Source organism: Mustela lutreola, chromosome 1 (assembly GCF_030435805.1).
Source record: "Mustela lutreola isolate mMusLut2 chromosome 1, mMusLut2.pri, whole genome shotgun sequence".
Classification (NCBI taxonomy): Eukaryota; Metazoa; Chordata; class Mammalia; order Carnivora; family Mustelidae; genus Mustela; species Mustela lutreola.
In genome coordinates this window covers 119014348-119031153 of record NC_081290.1, presented here as the reverse complement: position 1 = coordinate 119031153, position 16806 = coordinate 119014348, and the positions used below count along the sequence as shown (strand labels likewise).

Here is a 16806-nt window from a genome sequence, read left to right as displayed (position 1 = left end):
CCTAGAAGTCTCTCGTTTCTCCACATGCTCACCAACATTTGTTATTATCTGTCCTTTTGATTATAGCCATTCTAGTGAATGTGAACTGGTAGAGAGCAATGAGATTTGGGTTTTGTTTATATTGAAAGGGAAGTATAAATTTCTAAAAGGTGGGGAAACTTTGGACTGGAGTCAGCAGCGATCAGCCAAGAGTTGATTGAGTAGCTGCAAAAGCGAAGAGGTCTCTTATACTGGGGTCCCTAATTAAGGGAGTTAAAATCTGGCTGAAGAGTTAAGATACAGAGAAAGTCTCCAATCAAGGCAAGACAGAGGTTGTGTCAGAGGGATGCAGGCCACCTGTGGCTGGAATGACCCCTAGAGGGTTTTAGGTAGGAAGTGAAGCTTGACTCAGAGCCACAAGGATGAATAAGAAGAAATGACAGAGAAGATAACATTTTTTTCTTCATTTTTTGTTTATGTTTCAAGTGGTGAATTATTACTATCCAGGCTAACCTAAAGGAGTTAATTAGTTCAAAAAATTTCAAAACATGAAATAAGCAGAAAACTCAAAAGGGGCACGGTGAAATGACAGGATGAAGTTAGTAGGATAATTTCCAGACTGTTATTGCCATAATGGTTTGCAAATAATGTTTTAGTGATTCTCCTGTACTTGGAGTTTCTTATCAGCGATCTAAAAGTCACATTCTGTCTGTGTTCACTATTCATTTATACAAACAAAATTTGTTTAGAAATTTTTTTTAAACTCCTACTGAAACACAAAAATAGTATCATTACTGTAAATATTTTCCATGATATGAATATGTATTATTTTGAGATGCAAGGTATCTGAAGAATATTAAGAGGAGGTTTTTTTTTTTAAGTGATTATATTTATTACTTAAAAGTGATTTTCTCGGGACGCCTGGGTGGCTCAGTTGGTTAAGCAGCTGCCTTCGGCTCAGGTCATGATCCCGGCATCCTGGGATCGAGTCCCACATCGGGCTCCTTGCTCTGCGGGGAGCCTGCTTCTCCCTCTGACTCTGCCTTCCACTCTGTCTGCCTGTGCTCGCTCTCACTCTCTCTCTCTCTTACAAATAAATAAATAAAATCTTAAAAAAAAAAAAAAAAAAAAAGTGATTTTCTCTGACCCGTTTTTTTCTTTAACCTTTTTTTACAGAACTCTCTTCTAGGCTACATGACTCCCTGAAGGATCAGAACAATGTTATGTTGGGGATATTGGTCTCTGGGCCAACCTGGGATCAGTACCAACCTGCAGGGGATTGTGGCCGAGCCACAAGTGTGTGGATTTATATCTGATAGAAGCGTCAAGGAAGTGGCCTGTGGAGGAAACCACTCCGTGTTCCTGCTGGAGGATGGGGAAGTTTACACCTGCGGTTTGAACACCAAGGGGCAGCTGGGCCACGAGAGGGAAGGAAATAAGCCAGGTGAGCATGCCTAGTCTGCCTCCATGATTGGTGAGAAAGGCTGAGAGTGGGTTGAAGATCACCTACCCAGTCGATTACCTGCACCTCCCTGGTGCAGGGATCCTTACCGTGTGGAACTTTTGTGTTCAAATCAAGTCTTTTTGTGTGATATCCTTTTTTGTCTTATTAGATAACGTATAGAATATCATTGGCCAGGGGAGGGAGGTTGATGAGTTAGTTCAGAGTTAGAGAAGGATTTTCCCCAGTAATCGAATGCTACGACAGTATGATCATTTTGTGGATTTGTAACCCTCACACAGTCAACATCAGAAACGTTTTCCCTGATTGCATATTCACTCACCAGTTTTTGGCAACACACTTTCCGGTAGCATTGTGGGATGAGCACTGTGCTGGGTATGAAGAGATAGGTGAATGGGAGGTGGTTATGGTGTGGCTGTAGGAATTCCCCATGGAAGGATGTGTGAGGTAAGTTGAAGACTATGCTGGAAGGAGCCAGGGAGCAGGACCCATTCTGCCTTCGGGGGTCAAGTAAGAGGCACAGTTGGACTTTAGCAAGTGTGTGTGTATGCATGCCTTTGGCCGGAACACCCAGTTATTGCTCACACCTGAGTGTACCCTGTGACTTTTTTTTTTTTTTTTTTAAAGGCATAGCTGTCAAGGTGCCATCCTTGTTGAGGGAATGTTGAATAGTGTGGCAAGATGTGATGGAAGGTGCAAGGGGCTGTACATACAGGATCTGTCCAGTGATTTTATTTTCTTCCCACTTTTTCTGTGTGAGTTTGACCTTCAGTATAGATGTAGCAAGAATTTATGAGGTACTTTCTCGTCTTGGATTTTTGGAAGGGGTGGTGATGATGTTGAAATGGGTCTCCCTTTGGTGAGAAATGATAAGGAAGTGTGTTCAGTTGTGGCCGTGTTGTGTTTTTTACACTAATGTGGGTGTGTGTCATTTTGTTGTTACTTGTTATCTTTTTTATTCAATCCAAATCAAGTGAACGTACAGAAGCTTGATATCAAGAACAGCCTTGATATTTTTTTTTCTAGATAATTTTACTCTTTTGTGTTTGTCTAGGAGGGTCAGTTTGGCATCAGGATGAGCTCAGTTTTTTCCATGACACATTGTCTTTCTCCTTTCTCATATTTATTCCCTCCCATAGCAAGTGGCTGTGTTCCATAATTCACCTGCCCAAATGTCAGTATTAATTTATAAATTTATAATTTGACCATTGGATAAAGGGCTGTAGGGCTTTTTTTTTTTTTTTTAAAGATTTTATTTATTTATTTGACAGAGAGAGACAGAGCCAGAGAGGGAACACAAATTTGGGGAGTGGGAGAGGGAGAAGCAGGTTTTCTGTTGAGCAGGAAGCCTGATGCGGGGCTCCATCCCAGGACCCCGGGATCACAACCTGAGCCGAAGGCAGACGCTTAATGACTGAGCCATTTGGGCACCCCCAGAGAGCTAATCTTAAGCAAAATTATGAAGTATGTGAAGTATGATTTGTGGGCTCCTTCCCCATTCTTTGCCTCAAGGTTCCCTCATTGGAGCCCTCCCTAAGACATCCCATCAGGCCTACTCACCTGGAGCAAATCTCAATGTTCTGTCAGGGCTTTATGGGCCCTGGGCTCTTAGGATTTCAAGGAAGGAGTTTGTAGCATGGGCCGTATGTTTGTACACCTTTATATGTACAATGTACCTGATGCTACCATTTTTCAATGTTAGTAGATTCTGTTATTCATTAAAATAAAAATTCGATAATGGTGCTGCCAATTCCTAATTGAATTAATAATTCTTATCCATTATGTGTTTTACCAATGAACATAAAAGTATAATATGTGGGAAAGTTTTTTGATTTCTAAAAATGGTTTTCTTTTTGGAAAAGAGTAAAAACTAAAGCCTTCTTTCCCTTCCCTCTGTTAAAACTCACATGAAGTTCCTATTCTTGCCCCAAGTGAGAGCAGGAATCTAACCATTAATGCCTAGAGAGGGATTAATGGCAAGTCACATTCCCAGAGCTCACTTCTTCCTGTGGGAATGCGAATGTTCAGCCAGGACTTAGAGGCTTTTAAGGCCCATTTCATACCAATGATCTTCAAAGGGTTTGTTCTCACCATGGCCAGCCTCGGAGGGAGGATTTTGGGGACCAGGAGGAGATCTTTCCAGGACTGCAGAGATGACGCAGTTAGGGTGGACTCTGGAGTCAGGCAAAGCTGGTGTAGGTGTTACCGGTTTCTGACTGAGTTTCTGAGCTCAGTTCCCTTTCCTGTAAAAGGAGACTCACTCCCTGTTGTAATGTAGCTCTTGACGCAGTAGATTCAAATCATAAAGACAACTCAGCAAAGCTACCAGTGCCTGTGAGGGCTGCCCTGCTTCCCCTTCCTGTCTGTCTGCTCTGTGACTCTGCCCTCTGTGGCGGCCTCCCCCACCCCACCTTTGTCTTAGAACCTGGGGTGAGAGGATCTGACCTGGGGTGGCTGGTTAGAAAGGAAACAAAAAGCTTGCAGTCCAATGATGGCAAGGACCCGTGGGAGGCACCATGGTGAACGCATCTCAGTGCGATGCGACATTGTTCCGGAGGAGCCTCCTGACAGCTCCGTGGAGCTGGCGGTGGGTGGTCTGTGGGCTCTGGGAGTGAGTGATCAGGAGCAGTCCCTGCTCTTGCCTGCACACTGGGTCAGGCCAATTCCTGAGCCTGCAGCCGCTCCCTGTAGGCAAGGCTGAGTGATTGCAAGAGACTTGAGCTAGAGGTGCGTGGAGAAAGAAGGCTTTTGGATTCAGCCACAGAATCCAGCCCATGCTTGTAATCTAAATTTGTAATAAGCAAGGTCCTAGTGTAAATAACAGTAGATTCCAGAAACTTATGTTGTTGGTTAAGCTTGTCTGTTAATTATAAACTCCATAGCAGCTGTGGAATAGTTCTTCTTTGAATGGAAAGATTATGTGGGTGGGCACCTCCCTCTCTTTTAACTTTTTTTTGTTGGTAGGTGTGTTCTAAATTGGGGACTGTTTGGGTTTATTTTTAATGACTGGAAAAAAGAGAATGAGCTTGTTTTCTCCATGTGTTTATTGAGAACTGTGACCTGGAGAGCCACTAGGCAGAGAGGGGAAGTCAGTGACAGACCCTTTTTCAGGCAGCCACTGCTGGCCCCAGCCTGCAGAAACGCTACTGCCAAGGAACCTCCGTGCTGTTTGGGGAGGGAACTTGATAGAAGACCACTTTCTCAGGACACTTCTGGGGACAGTGGGCAGATTTATGATTTCAATTCCACACCATTGCACAGACCAAAGGACTTTGTAGGGTGAAGGATTAAAGAGAGTGAGGGGGAAGGAAAGGTGGAAGAAAATGGGGTAGGGGATGCACCGGGATGATGGGATGAGACTCTTCTGTCGGAACATGTTCCTTGAGGGGCACCTGGGTGGCTTAGTTGTTAAGCGTCTGCCTTGGGCTCAGGTCATGATCCCAGGGTCCTAGGATTAGGCCCCACATCAAGCCCCGACATCAGGTTCCCTGCTCGGTGGGAAGCCTGCGTCTCCCTCCCTGTGTCTCTCTGTGTTGGATAAATAAATTAAATCTTAAAAAAAAAAAAAAAAAAGAACATGCGCCTTGAGTCTGTCCTGCTGGTGGTTCAGCTTGTACACACTGTCTCTAATTGTCATGGTTGCAAGGGACACAAACTCATTTTTTGAGGAGGAATCCTATACCTGTGACATAGCAGTGGTAAAGCACTCCACAGTGATTTTAAAGGGTTTCTTTTTTTTCTCGAGAACATGTAATAGTTACCTATTGCTTTTGCTGTTCCCGAGGCTACTGTGCTTTTCTTGTCACCTCATTTCTCTTATTTCTTAGTACTTACGTGACCACCTTCCTGTGTGTATCCTGTGTGTGATGAAGAGAGGGCATTTCAAGGACACAGCAAATCCTGAAACTCCTGGATATGAAGTTCTGAGATTTTCCCAGTGTGTTGGGCAGCCGGGGATTCTAGCTTAGTTGTCTCTGTGACGCATTCATTTGTGCTTTGGCCAAAGGCAAAGAGCCCTGTGATTCCCAGAAGCATTTTTTATGGGCAGAATTTCAATGTCCCATCTAAATTCAATGTCCCACTTAAAAAAAAACAAAACCAAAAACCAGTTGAATTATAACTGTTCTGTATGACTTTTCTCTCCCTCATTCTCTGCATCACATTGTGATTATCAACCTTACCTCTCCTCCCAAATCAGGGATAAGTTTCAGTGATGAAGGGCATTGTGGGATTATTACTAATTTCCTCATGTTTTTGCCCATGAATTCATCTTCTAATTTCTGACAATATAGAGTCACAGAATTACAGGAAGACTTGTGTGCCTCCCCTTCTTTTTAAATTTTTAATTTTTTCCCCCTTCTTAAGAAAGCAAGCAAAACATGAGTTTTTTCCCCCAAAATTATGATATTTTTGTAAGTAAAGTGACTAAACTATAACTGAACATTAAGCACATCTTGAAATATTTTTTGAACTAAAATAGAAATTGGTTGCCCGTAGGAGAAAAATTCAAGAATTTTACCTTTGTTTACTCTGCTTCTCTTATTCCCACCCAGCCACATTGTCAGCACTGTATTCTTCAGACAAACCCACAGGTCTCCTCTCTTCATGCATACTCAGATTTTTCATACGGGGATTTTAGCTTCAGCTAATCCTTATGTTATTCGGGATATCTGCATTTATGTAAACCTCTTCCAGCCTTTCTTTCTGTTTTGAGTAGGCAAGAACTATGGTAGGTGCAATTATTTCATCTAACTTCACAATGTTAAATTTTTCAAATTCTGCATTGACATTCTGGGAAGCCTTTTCATAGGAAACCTCAAAGGTAACCATTTATAAGCAGACTTTAACATTTCTGTGCAACCGGGTTTGATTCCTGTCTATGATTCATTCCTTTTTTCCTTGCAGGCAATTTAATCCAATTCACATTCACATTTTGTATTCAAACTAAGCATTTCCATAATGCCCATTCCCATATGTAACAGCTCTCCCACTGTTTGATAAATGAGGTTTATAAAGCGGAATATCCCAAAAGTGTCAATTTCCAGAGCTGTGGTTGCTGCTAACCCTGGTAGAAGTAACACTTTCAACTAGTTTATCAAGTTCCTCTCGGGCATCTGAAGGACGTGGTAACTCGGTCATGTTGATCAGCTTTTGGGGAAAAGCAAACTAGCTGAGTTGGAAGGAAAGGGAAGCCACCCTGTAATGACTTCCCATTACTGAAGTGCCTGTTTCTTCCGGCATGACTCAGAAATAAAAGGCAGAAGGTGCCATAGGAAATGTTCCTATCTCAACACTGTCTTGTTAGGAACCCCATCCCTTTCTCATTAGGAGTGGCAGGTGGTCCAGGAGGCTGTGAAAACCTTTCTGATGATGATGATGACGATGGCGGTGGAAGTAATCAAACCCTATGGGATGTGGTGACTTCCTTTTAGCTGAGTGGACAGCTTTCTAGTTCAGAGGCCTGGAACTCAGGAGCCAATGTCATTCAATAATTTTTATTTTCTGGGGTGGGTCATCAAAATTTACTTTTTCCTGTCTGTACTCAGCCTAGTTTCTTTTTCTTTCTCTCTCTCTCTTTTTTTTGTCAGCCTACTTTCTTTAAATATACCTGAAAGTTTTAGAAAGTACATACTTATTAATGAGCATATTCTTTATTTTTTAAGATTTTAAAAATTTTAATTGTTTGACAGAGCGTGAGCACACAAGCAGGGGGAGCAGAAGGTAGAGGGAGAAGCAGGCTCCTCGCTGAGCAGGGAGGCTGATGGGGGTCTCTATCCCAGGACCCTGGGATCATGACCTGAGCCCCAAGGCAGCTGCTTAACTGACTGAGCCACCCGGGCACCTCGGCATATTCTTTAATGTGAGGTGTTATTTGTGACTTTTAAAAATTTGCAGTGTTACTTTTAACTAACAGTGGTTTGCATTGTGATAAAAGAGATTGAGTTCATTTGTTAATTTAGAAATGGTTAACTATAGGTATTATAATCTCTCTTCCTCTGGATGAGCTTGACATTTTTAAGCTCATTAATCCTCATTATAGTTCTATAAAGTAGGTCAGTATTATATCATCCCAGGTATAGTAAAGGAGAACAGGAAAGGGAGTTGAGTTTCAGTTTTGCTTGGGTGCTGACAGTTTGGTTTTAGTGATCGTAGAATTTTGCTGGCTGCTTGGAAGAAAACAATAGAATTTTATTCTTAAAACTGTTTCTCTTGTTTACTTTTAATCTCCCCTCATTCCTTACAAAAGAAACAAAAGGGTAGAAACTGGGCTGCCAAGAAGCTTGTGTACTTGCATTTATTGGTTAAATGCCAGATATACTCAGGGTATTTTGATTAAAGGTATAGAGAAACAATTAATTCCCTTTTCATCTTTAAAACCATCAGGTGACTGCCAGCCAGTTCTTTTATGCTCTTTTGACTGCCAGATATCTGGGGGAAAAACACACATGATCATTCATATCTCAGGCTGATATATTTTATTTTGCCTTGCAATTTGCCTCTTGTTCTTTATTCCTTTATTTCCTTGAATTACTTCTTATCATTCAGTCATTGATTCAGCTGATATTTACTGAGTGACTAGACTACTAGGTTCCTCATTTGTTGCCGTTACTGTCAGAACACACTGCATTTTAATTAATTAATTAATTAAGAACACACTGCATTTAGTGCGGATCCTACCCTTTGGGAGTTTACAGGCTAGGTGGGGATGTAAAATGTGTTCCTGTTGTTCCTGTAAAAATTACATGATCCCGTTCATTGTGTGTGGAGCGAATGACCAGGGTCCTAAGTGTGTCCAAATGGGAGTTGTAGTGAAGAGTCAGGTTTGAGTCAGGTCACCCACAGTGCTACATTCACGTTTCTCACGGTTGCTATCTTTTACAACCACGCACATACAAAGTTCAAGTTTATCTTATGTTTGTGAGCTTGTGGGAGGAGGGAAATCTAGCTGTCGGAGTAGGGGCAGTTTTCAGAATGGTGTCATTCTCCAGGGATTTTTCATGACGTTAGTGGGTCAGTCCAGCCTTTGCTTCTGAATTTTTGTGTTGCAGTAACAATTTTGTCATTTTGATGATCTCTGGTATACCTTGGTGGTCTGTGAGCTTGATGGGTCTAGGATAGGTAGAGTGTTTTTGGAAAATTTATCAGTCTGGATGCTATATGTTTATTTAGCTGGTATTTTACAGTTCTTCAGGAGCTACTGGAATCTGAGTAAATACCCTTCCATAGCATGTAATGTTGATGTCTTTGGTAATTCTCCAGCAGATACGCTGTCCCCTGTCCTTGTGGATTTTGGATTAGTTTTTCACTCATTTTAAGACATGTCTTGCAATTTCTTTACAATTATTAGATGACTCATAGTAGTTGAAATTGTTATTGTGAGTGATTTTAATTTGGAGTGTTAGCTAATTATGGGAGACAGTCTAATGAGTAAGAGGATGGACTCTCGACCAAGCTTCAATATTGTAATCCTGGCTTTGCCAGTCACTGGTTGTGTGATTCTGGGAAAGTTGCTTAACATCTCTGTGTCCCAGTTTTCTTAGTCATAAAGCATGGATAATAATATCTACATAATAGGATTTCGTCAGGATTTAATAAGTTTATCTCAGGTGTTTGGAATAGTGCCTGGCCTGAAGTTAGGACTCATGTGCTCTCAGTAGTTGTAGTAGTTTGTGGTAACATCTTTCCCTGTAATGTTTTTGATCTTATTATTCTAGCGTATTAAATTAATAAATTCATTACATATATATATATATACCTAAAAACGAGTACTTTGATTACTTTTTTAGTAATCACTATAGGATTTGATGAATGGCCTATGCATACAGGGGAGGAAGATGCTATAAACCAGGGTCATTACGAGAAGCTACACACATTATGCTAATTTTTGTATTTTGAGTTTTCAAGGATAGTCTTTATTTTCAACTTTTTGGGGTCTTTTACTTTAGGTCCTAAGAAAAAGACCTTGCATATATATTGGGCACTGTATAAAAATGGGCTATCCACATATGGACATATATACATACATGTTCTCTTTATGCCATGGTTAACATTGCCTCCAGCATTCTGATCCAAAATTGCAAAGGGAAGTGAAGTGAATTAGGCCCCTGTGGACATTACAGTACACTAAGGCTTACTGTGTGATGCTCCTACAGGACTAGAAGTGGTTTGGCAACAGCTAGCCAGGTGATTTGATATTGCCACAGTTCCGGAAAATAGGGTGCAACTGATTTATGCTGAGCCCACCTGAATTCTGGGTGTGATTACTTTAGGCTTCTTGTTCTCTTTGATGGAGGTAGATCTTTGAGCAGGGATCCAAATGATGTGAAAGAAGGTAAGTGGTTTTCCTTTCTGCATTCTGCGATTGCCTAAGAAGAAATCTCTTTGGAGTCTGAACCTGTCTGACCCTGGCTTTTTTTTTTTTTTTTTAAGTGGGCCTGTGTGTATGGCCAGGATGCTTTCAGCTGCAAGTAACAGAATACTAAGCTACATTTCTGCAGGAACAATGAGTAAAACGTAGGCTCTCTTTATAGAAAGTTCTAGGATTGGTTAAAGTAGCACAAGGACACTGTCAGGCTTGCAGGTGCCTGCTGTCTTTTTGTTCTGCCATTTTCAGTCTGTTTTCCTTCTTCCTTGGGCTTTTCCCTTCATGGTCATTAGGTGACTGCCGCAGTTCCAGGCATCACATTCTCACACAGCTGTATTCAAAGGCAGACGGGAAGGGGAGTTTTCTTTTGTGTCACCTTTCAAAAATGGGGAAAACCTTGCCTAGGACCCCCTTGCATACACCCTCCTTTGTCTCATGGGCGTGGCCTGGGGTATGGGCCTACCATAGACTAGTCACTGGTGTGCCTGAGTTAGTGAAATAGGAACTATCAGTTTGGCATAGTCAAGTGTCATTTCCTAGGACTGGGGAGGAGCCCAGCAGCCCTAAAGGTTCTAGTGCAAGGAGAAAGTGGGTGATGGCTAATGGGTAAGCAACAAGAGAGAAGGCCGATTTCATATTGTGTGCAATCTAGGCTCTTTGACACCTTAAAGTGGAATCATGGCATCTTCCTTTTGCTCATATTCTCATCTGTAGTTCCTTTCATGAAATCAACAGCAACACCTTAACTTTGGCTGTGAACAAAACTGATGGCTGTCATTATGAGGCAATGATTTGGTGGTGTTTAGTATATATGACACGGAATTGGGTATTTCTTTTTTTTTTTTTTTTTTTAAGATTTTATTTATTTATTTGACAGAGAGAGATCACAAGCAGGCAGAGAGGCAGGCAGAGAGAGAAGGGGGAGCAGCCTCCCCACTGAGCAGAGAGCCCGATGCGGGGCTCAATCCCAGGACCCTGGGATCATGACCTGAGCTAAAGGCAGAGGCTTAACCCACTGAGCCACCCAAGTGCCCCGGAATTGTGTATTTCTTAAGAGTATCTTAGTTTTGTATTTAGTTGCTAATGCATGGTAGGTACATAGGGTAGGAAATGTGTTAAATAAATACAGGTCTCATAGGTTTTACTATTTTGTTATGTTGCTGTGTTCTGTATGGATTCTGGGAGATTTCTGGGGTTTGGTCAGTAAAGATCAGAATGATCTTTATTTAAAGAAGATCACAGAATTTTAAGGATGGAGGATAAAAGAGTGACTTGAATGATCAATAATTCCATTTATGAGGCTTCACAGAACTAATATTGGATTTAGTATCACACAGCAGAACTTTTGTATAGGGAGCTACAATAGACTCGGCTACTTCAGCTCAGTAAGCTTTATCAGTTTAACCCATTTTTTTTTTTTTTAAAGATTTTTATTTATTTGTGAGAGAGAGAGAAGAAACACGCAGGGAGAGGGGCAGAGGGAGAAGCAGGCTTCCCACAGGGAGCCTGATCCCATGATGTAGGACTCCATCCCTGGACCCTGGGATCATGACCTGAGCTGAAGGGAGAAGGTTATAACTAACTGAGTCACCCAGGCGTCCCCAGTTTAACCCATTTTTAGAAAGACTGCCAAGATCATGAGTGTCCTGAGAACAGTGCCTTTAGCAAGTAGTATCATCTGGGTCATGAATCAGGCATTCGTCAACCAAATTTAAAATCATGCAGTAATGCAAACACTAAAGTATAGCCTTTCCCATACCTCCCAGCCCTTACCACCACCCCTTACCCCAGGGGTAAGTACATTTCCAGGTGACTGTGAATATCCATTTGTTAATAGAATTGATACACATACTTTCCAGTGACAGTTCTTTTTTTTTTTTTTTTTTAAACCAAATGTGTAGGTATGAGTTTATGTATATGGAAGGGGTGGATGGATGGGGGTGGAATATTGTAGTGATGCGGAGTTATGCTCCTTGCCAATTCTCTAGCTCACTGATGTGATTTAAGGTCTTTTGGGTCTGATTTAGAGCCTGCATTTATCCCCAAGTGCTTTATCAGCAAGGGTCTGCTTTGCCAATATGTTGTTTTTTGGATGCCATCATTAGCCTGTTGTATGGAAAGTTTTATTTTCTTTCTTTTGATATTTTTCTCCGTTGATACTCTATCAGCTATTGAAATGAAAACATTTGCAGTGGACTCAGACTTTCAAAGGAATATGATTTACTTCGTTAAAATTCAAGAGTGAGAACTTTCCATGAGGTCTAGTCACAATAGCATCTCAGCTGTCAACTCTTTGGGGAGTTGTACATGTTGCTATAGGAAGAAAGTTATAAGGCTCTTTTTTTCCCCCTTAAGGTGACAACACTAACAGTGACTATATTTCTTGTGCTGTACTTTTCATCGCCGTGACTTATTCATTCTGTAACTGGAAGCCTATACTGCCTACTCCCCTTCTCCCATTTTGTCTACTGTCCCCACCCCCCTTCCCTCTGGCAACCACCAGTTCTCTGTATTTATGGATCTGGTTCTGTTTTTTTGTTTTTTCTTGTTTGTTCATTTGTTTTTTAGATTCCACATATAAATGAAATAATATTTGTCTTTCTCTGAATTATTTGACTTAGTACAATACCCTCTAGGTCCATCCATGTGGTCATAAATAGCAAGATCTCATTCTTAGGGCTGAGTAATATTTTACTATATGCGTATACACCACATCTTCTTTATCCATTTATCTATCAATGGATACTTGGGGTGCTTTCACATCTTGGCTATTGTAAATAATGCTACAGGACACAAAGGGGAACATATGGCTTTTCTAATTAGTGTTCTTGTTTTCTTTGGGTAAATACCTACTAGTGAAATGAATGAAATTTTTGTTTTTAATTTTTTTGAGGTGCCTCTGTACCATTTTCCATAGTGGCTGCACCAATTTCAGGCTTTTATTTTTTTTCTAACCTCTTTTCAAAGTCATATTAATGAGAGCTTGCAGAGAATTCTTAACCATTTAAAGAATCTGTTTCCCACTTGGCATGGATTTGTGTTTAATGTCCTTTATCACGTGAGAAGACTTTTTCACTGATTGGTTGCATCGACCTAGTGCTGTATGGATAGTGCTGATCGTGGTTGAACAGATTGAGCTGAATGAGACGGCAAGTTCTCCGTTTTGCCTCTACGCAGAGGCTATGGGACACAACAATCAAAGTAGCAGAAGAGCATGGGGCTCATTATGGCCTTAGACGCAACTTCCCTGGTTTCTTTTAAGGAGTTGTGGGCTGCTTGCTGATGGGCTGCTGTAGGTCTCCTCCAGCCCAGCTGAAAGTAAGAATATTGGCCACCAGGAGAAGAGAAAGGAGAGGTAGGAAAAGTGAAGCTCGCAGTCATGCTGAGCTCAGCAGGAGGCACAAGTGAACTGCTCTTTTTCTTCACCTGGAGGAAAGAATGCTGAGGTAATTATGGAATGTTTTTGTTTGTTTACTGTGGGGTGGCACATGGTAGAGGTGCCCCAAACCGGCTAGTCATTCATGGGGAGTTGGAAGTTCTTGTGTGGTGTCATTCTGCGTGTTAGCCCATGCTTTCCCCCTCTTTCCGTTCTTTGTTCTTCACTGAAGATCATTTCTGAAGCACAGAAGCTTTGGTATTTAGTATTTCCATGTGGAGACATTAGTGGTGAACAGTATATGAGTATACATTTTCTGGCTATTTTATGCTTTCCTTTTGGTCATTGCATATAATTCAGATCGACTGGATGCCTCTCTCTTTACATTCTAGCTTGTCGTAAAGCATTGGCTGTCTTCTTATATGGAAAAGGACTCATCTATAGGCTTTGTAAAGCTTCGCAAATAGCTACTTTTTATATTTATAAACTGACATAAGGTGATTAGGAGTAGAAAGGGGTGGGCCAGGCCCCAGAGAGTAGTAAGTGATATTTCTTTTTCCCCAACTGTTCTGTCTCTCTGTGTCTCTGTGTCTGTCTGTCTCTCTCTCTCTCTCTCACACACACACACACACACGTGCATCAGGAGCACAGGTTGAAGGTGGGGAGAGTGCTAGTACACTTCACCTGGGATTGGGCAGGACCATTGGACCCATAGAATTTCTTTCTCTGGTCACTGTATGAGCTCAAGAAGAAACCAAACTCCTAGTCCGTTTCTTCACTGCCCATCCTTTTGGTAAATCACTTTATGAATTAGCATTTACCAGCCTTGATTTAGATGTTTAGGGTCAGAAAAACACTATTTCAAATTTGTCCACAGTTTAAATGTGCCATTGACTTTGGCAGTGTTTCAGCTAAACAGAGCTGTCTAGAGACCTTCTTAGGACTGACCCTCAAGTGTCAGTGTTGGGGGTGGTAGTGGTATCAGGCTTCAGTGCATATGGATGAAACCAACCAGTGACAGCTCTGGGACAAGAAAGACTGGAGGGAGCCCAAGACTCCAATGAATTCTTCTTGGTTCTAGTTTAAGTGCCTCCTCTCTGTCCCTAGCCCTGGACTGGTTGTCATCATGACCAGACCAGAGCCACAAATCTAGAAGCCGCTGTCGGTCATCCTTCGCTTCTGTTGTTCCTCTTCCCTTATGGAATTCTTGACTTGGAATTTTGTATGTCTCAGCCTTGTGTAATTTGCATGTTTATATTAAGGATGAAGGCACTTTACACTTTTAGGCAGAATTTATTTTTGGTCAAGATTGCGTGGTTGCCCGGGTGAGTGGGGCATATGATACCAGAGCATTTCAGTGGGAAAGGATAGTTTAACTAAATAAGTGGTGTTGATATAGTTGGCTGTTTATCTGCAAATAGACCCAGACCCCCTAGCTCCTTCCTTAGTCAAAAGTAACTTCTAGATGTATGAAGGACGTAAATGTAAAAAGTAAAACTATGAAAATGATAGACAAAAATTAGGGGGATGTGTTTAGAATTGGGGGTTCTAAAGTGAGACAGGTGGTCCAGAAACCACAAAGGAAATGATTGACAGATTTGCATGAAATTAAATTTTTTTTCTGTGATATAAGGCATTCATGAACAAAACCGAAAGGTGAATCTAGACTGAGAGTAATCATGCCATGAATTGCCAGATGAAAGTTTCGTATCTCAAATATAACAGAGCATCTTCAAGTTGTTAAGAAAAAGATAAGCAACCCTGTCATAAAATGGACATTTTACAGAGAAGCACTTACAAATAGCCAATGAATAGATGCAGATATGTTCAGGGAAATGAAGATTAAAATGAGATACCATTTTTTTTCATCCATATGATTGGCAAAAAATTTCAGAGAGTAATATCCACTGCTCACCAGTATTGGAAAACGGGCGCTATCCTGTGCCTGTTGAGAGAGTGTGGGCTGCTGCAGTCTTTTTGTAAATCAGCTTGCTGTATTTAGTAAAATTTAAAATGGTTATACCTTTTGAATAAGCAGTTCTATTTTTAAGCTTCCTTACACAAATAAAAATGCTAATCTATAGCAGAAGGAACTATTTCTAAGGATGCTTACTGCAGCAGTCTCTCAGTGGCAGAGTAATGGAAACAGCTTTCTCATACTTGAGGGAAGAGGTTGAAGAAATCAAATGGACAGTCACAAGTTCAGGCTTTAGGTGCCGTCTTTATACCATTGACCCACAGACCCACAAATTATTTCCAGCCTCATTTTCACCAAATTCCAGACTTGGTGTCCATTTAAGTCTCCACTTGGATGTGTAATTGGCATCTTAAATTTAACAGATCCCAAAGCCAAACCTGATTTTTCCCCTCAAGCCTGTTCCCCACCTTACTTTCTCAATTTTTGTAAACAGCAGTTCCAGTTGTCAGGTCAAAAACCTTGAAGCCATCCCTGAACCCACCTCCCTCACTTCACTATCCTGTGAATTTCTCCCCCTGCCCTACCAACTCCCAGCACCTCCTGTTTCCCTTCCCCACTTTACTTTTCTTCACAGTGTAGGCCTATCTCATATACTGCTTTCTCTCTGTCTTGTCTCTCTCTTATATTTGTTTAAGCTTCGTGAGGATCGAGGCTGTTTTGTGTCTCCCAATACCTAGAATCGTGTCTGGCATCTGTAAGTGCAGCCTTCAGTAATTATTTCTTGAATAAATGAGTGATTATATTGTAGAAAGAAACAAATTGCTAATTAAGGAATATAAAATCCCTTTTTGTATAAGTGAAATCAAGCCAAATAAGTCAGAGAAAGACAAATGCTATATAAGCTCTTATGTGTAGTTCCAAAAAAAAAGGAGAGAGAGAAAGGAAAAACTCAAGCTCAGAAGTGCAAAAGGCACTTCTGAGTGCCAGGGGCAGGGGTAGGAAGGGGTGGGTGAAACAGGAGAAGATGGTCAAAAGGTGCAAACTTCTGCTTACAAAATAAGTTCCGAGGTTGTGATATATAGCGTAGTGACTTTAGCAGATAATATTGTGTTTTTGAAAGTTGCTAAGAGTAAGTCTTGAAAACTCTCATAACAAGAAAAAAAAACGTAATTAAGTATGGTGATGGATGTTACCTAGACTTACTGCGGTGATCTTGCGGTATATACAAATATCACATCCTTATGTTGTACATACTCTAATGTCGTATGACAGTTATTCTTCAAATCAGGAAATCTCACTGCAGCTCCCTGAAGAAAAGTCAAGTCACAACTTTACTGGAAAAAAAATGGTGTCCGTTTGATTTTTCCTTCCTGTGACTCCTCTGTGGAATTTATTTCTAGATAGGCTTATACAGCTTCAGCTGTCAGGCATTTGCTTGTTAGCTTGCAGTAATCTCCATGTCTACAGGGGTGAAGCTGTGAGAAAGGAGGGTACTCCTAGAAAGACTGCCTGCACTCCTATAGGAGATTGGCCTGATTTCCTTTGGGGAAGATGTTTATGAAATCAGCTGTAAATACAGTTGACTCTTGAACAACATGGGTTGGGGGTGCCGACCTTGTGTAGTCAAAAATCTGTGTATAGCTTTTGCCTTCCCCAGAACTTAACTATTAATAACCTACTGTTGACTGTAAGCATTACTAATAACA

The 16806-nt window shown here is 41.1% G+C and overlaps 1 protein-coding gene across 1 annotated transcript in view; it reads left to right on the top strand.

The window, feature by feature from the left end:
- Positions 1-16806, top strand: part of HERC3 (HECT and RLD domain containing E3 ubiquitin protein ligase 3) — a 124383-nt gene that overhangs the window by 11880 nt on the left and 95697 nt on the right. The window contains exon 3 of the mRNA XM_059173049.1: positions 1156-1423. Within this exon, the coding sequence (XP_059029032.1) occupies positions 1198-1423 (226 nt within the window). The 5' untranslated portion in view covers positions 1156-1197. The remainder of the gene's footprint in view (positions 1-1155; positions 1424-16806) is intronic.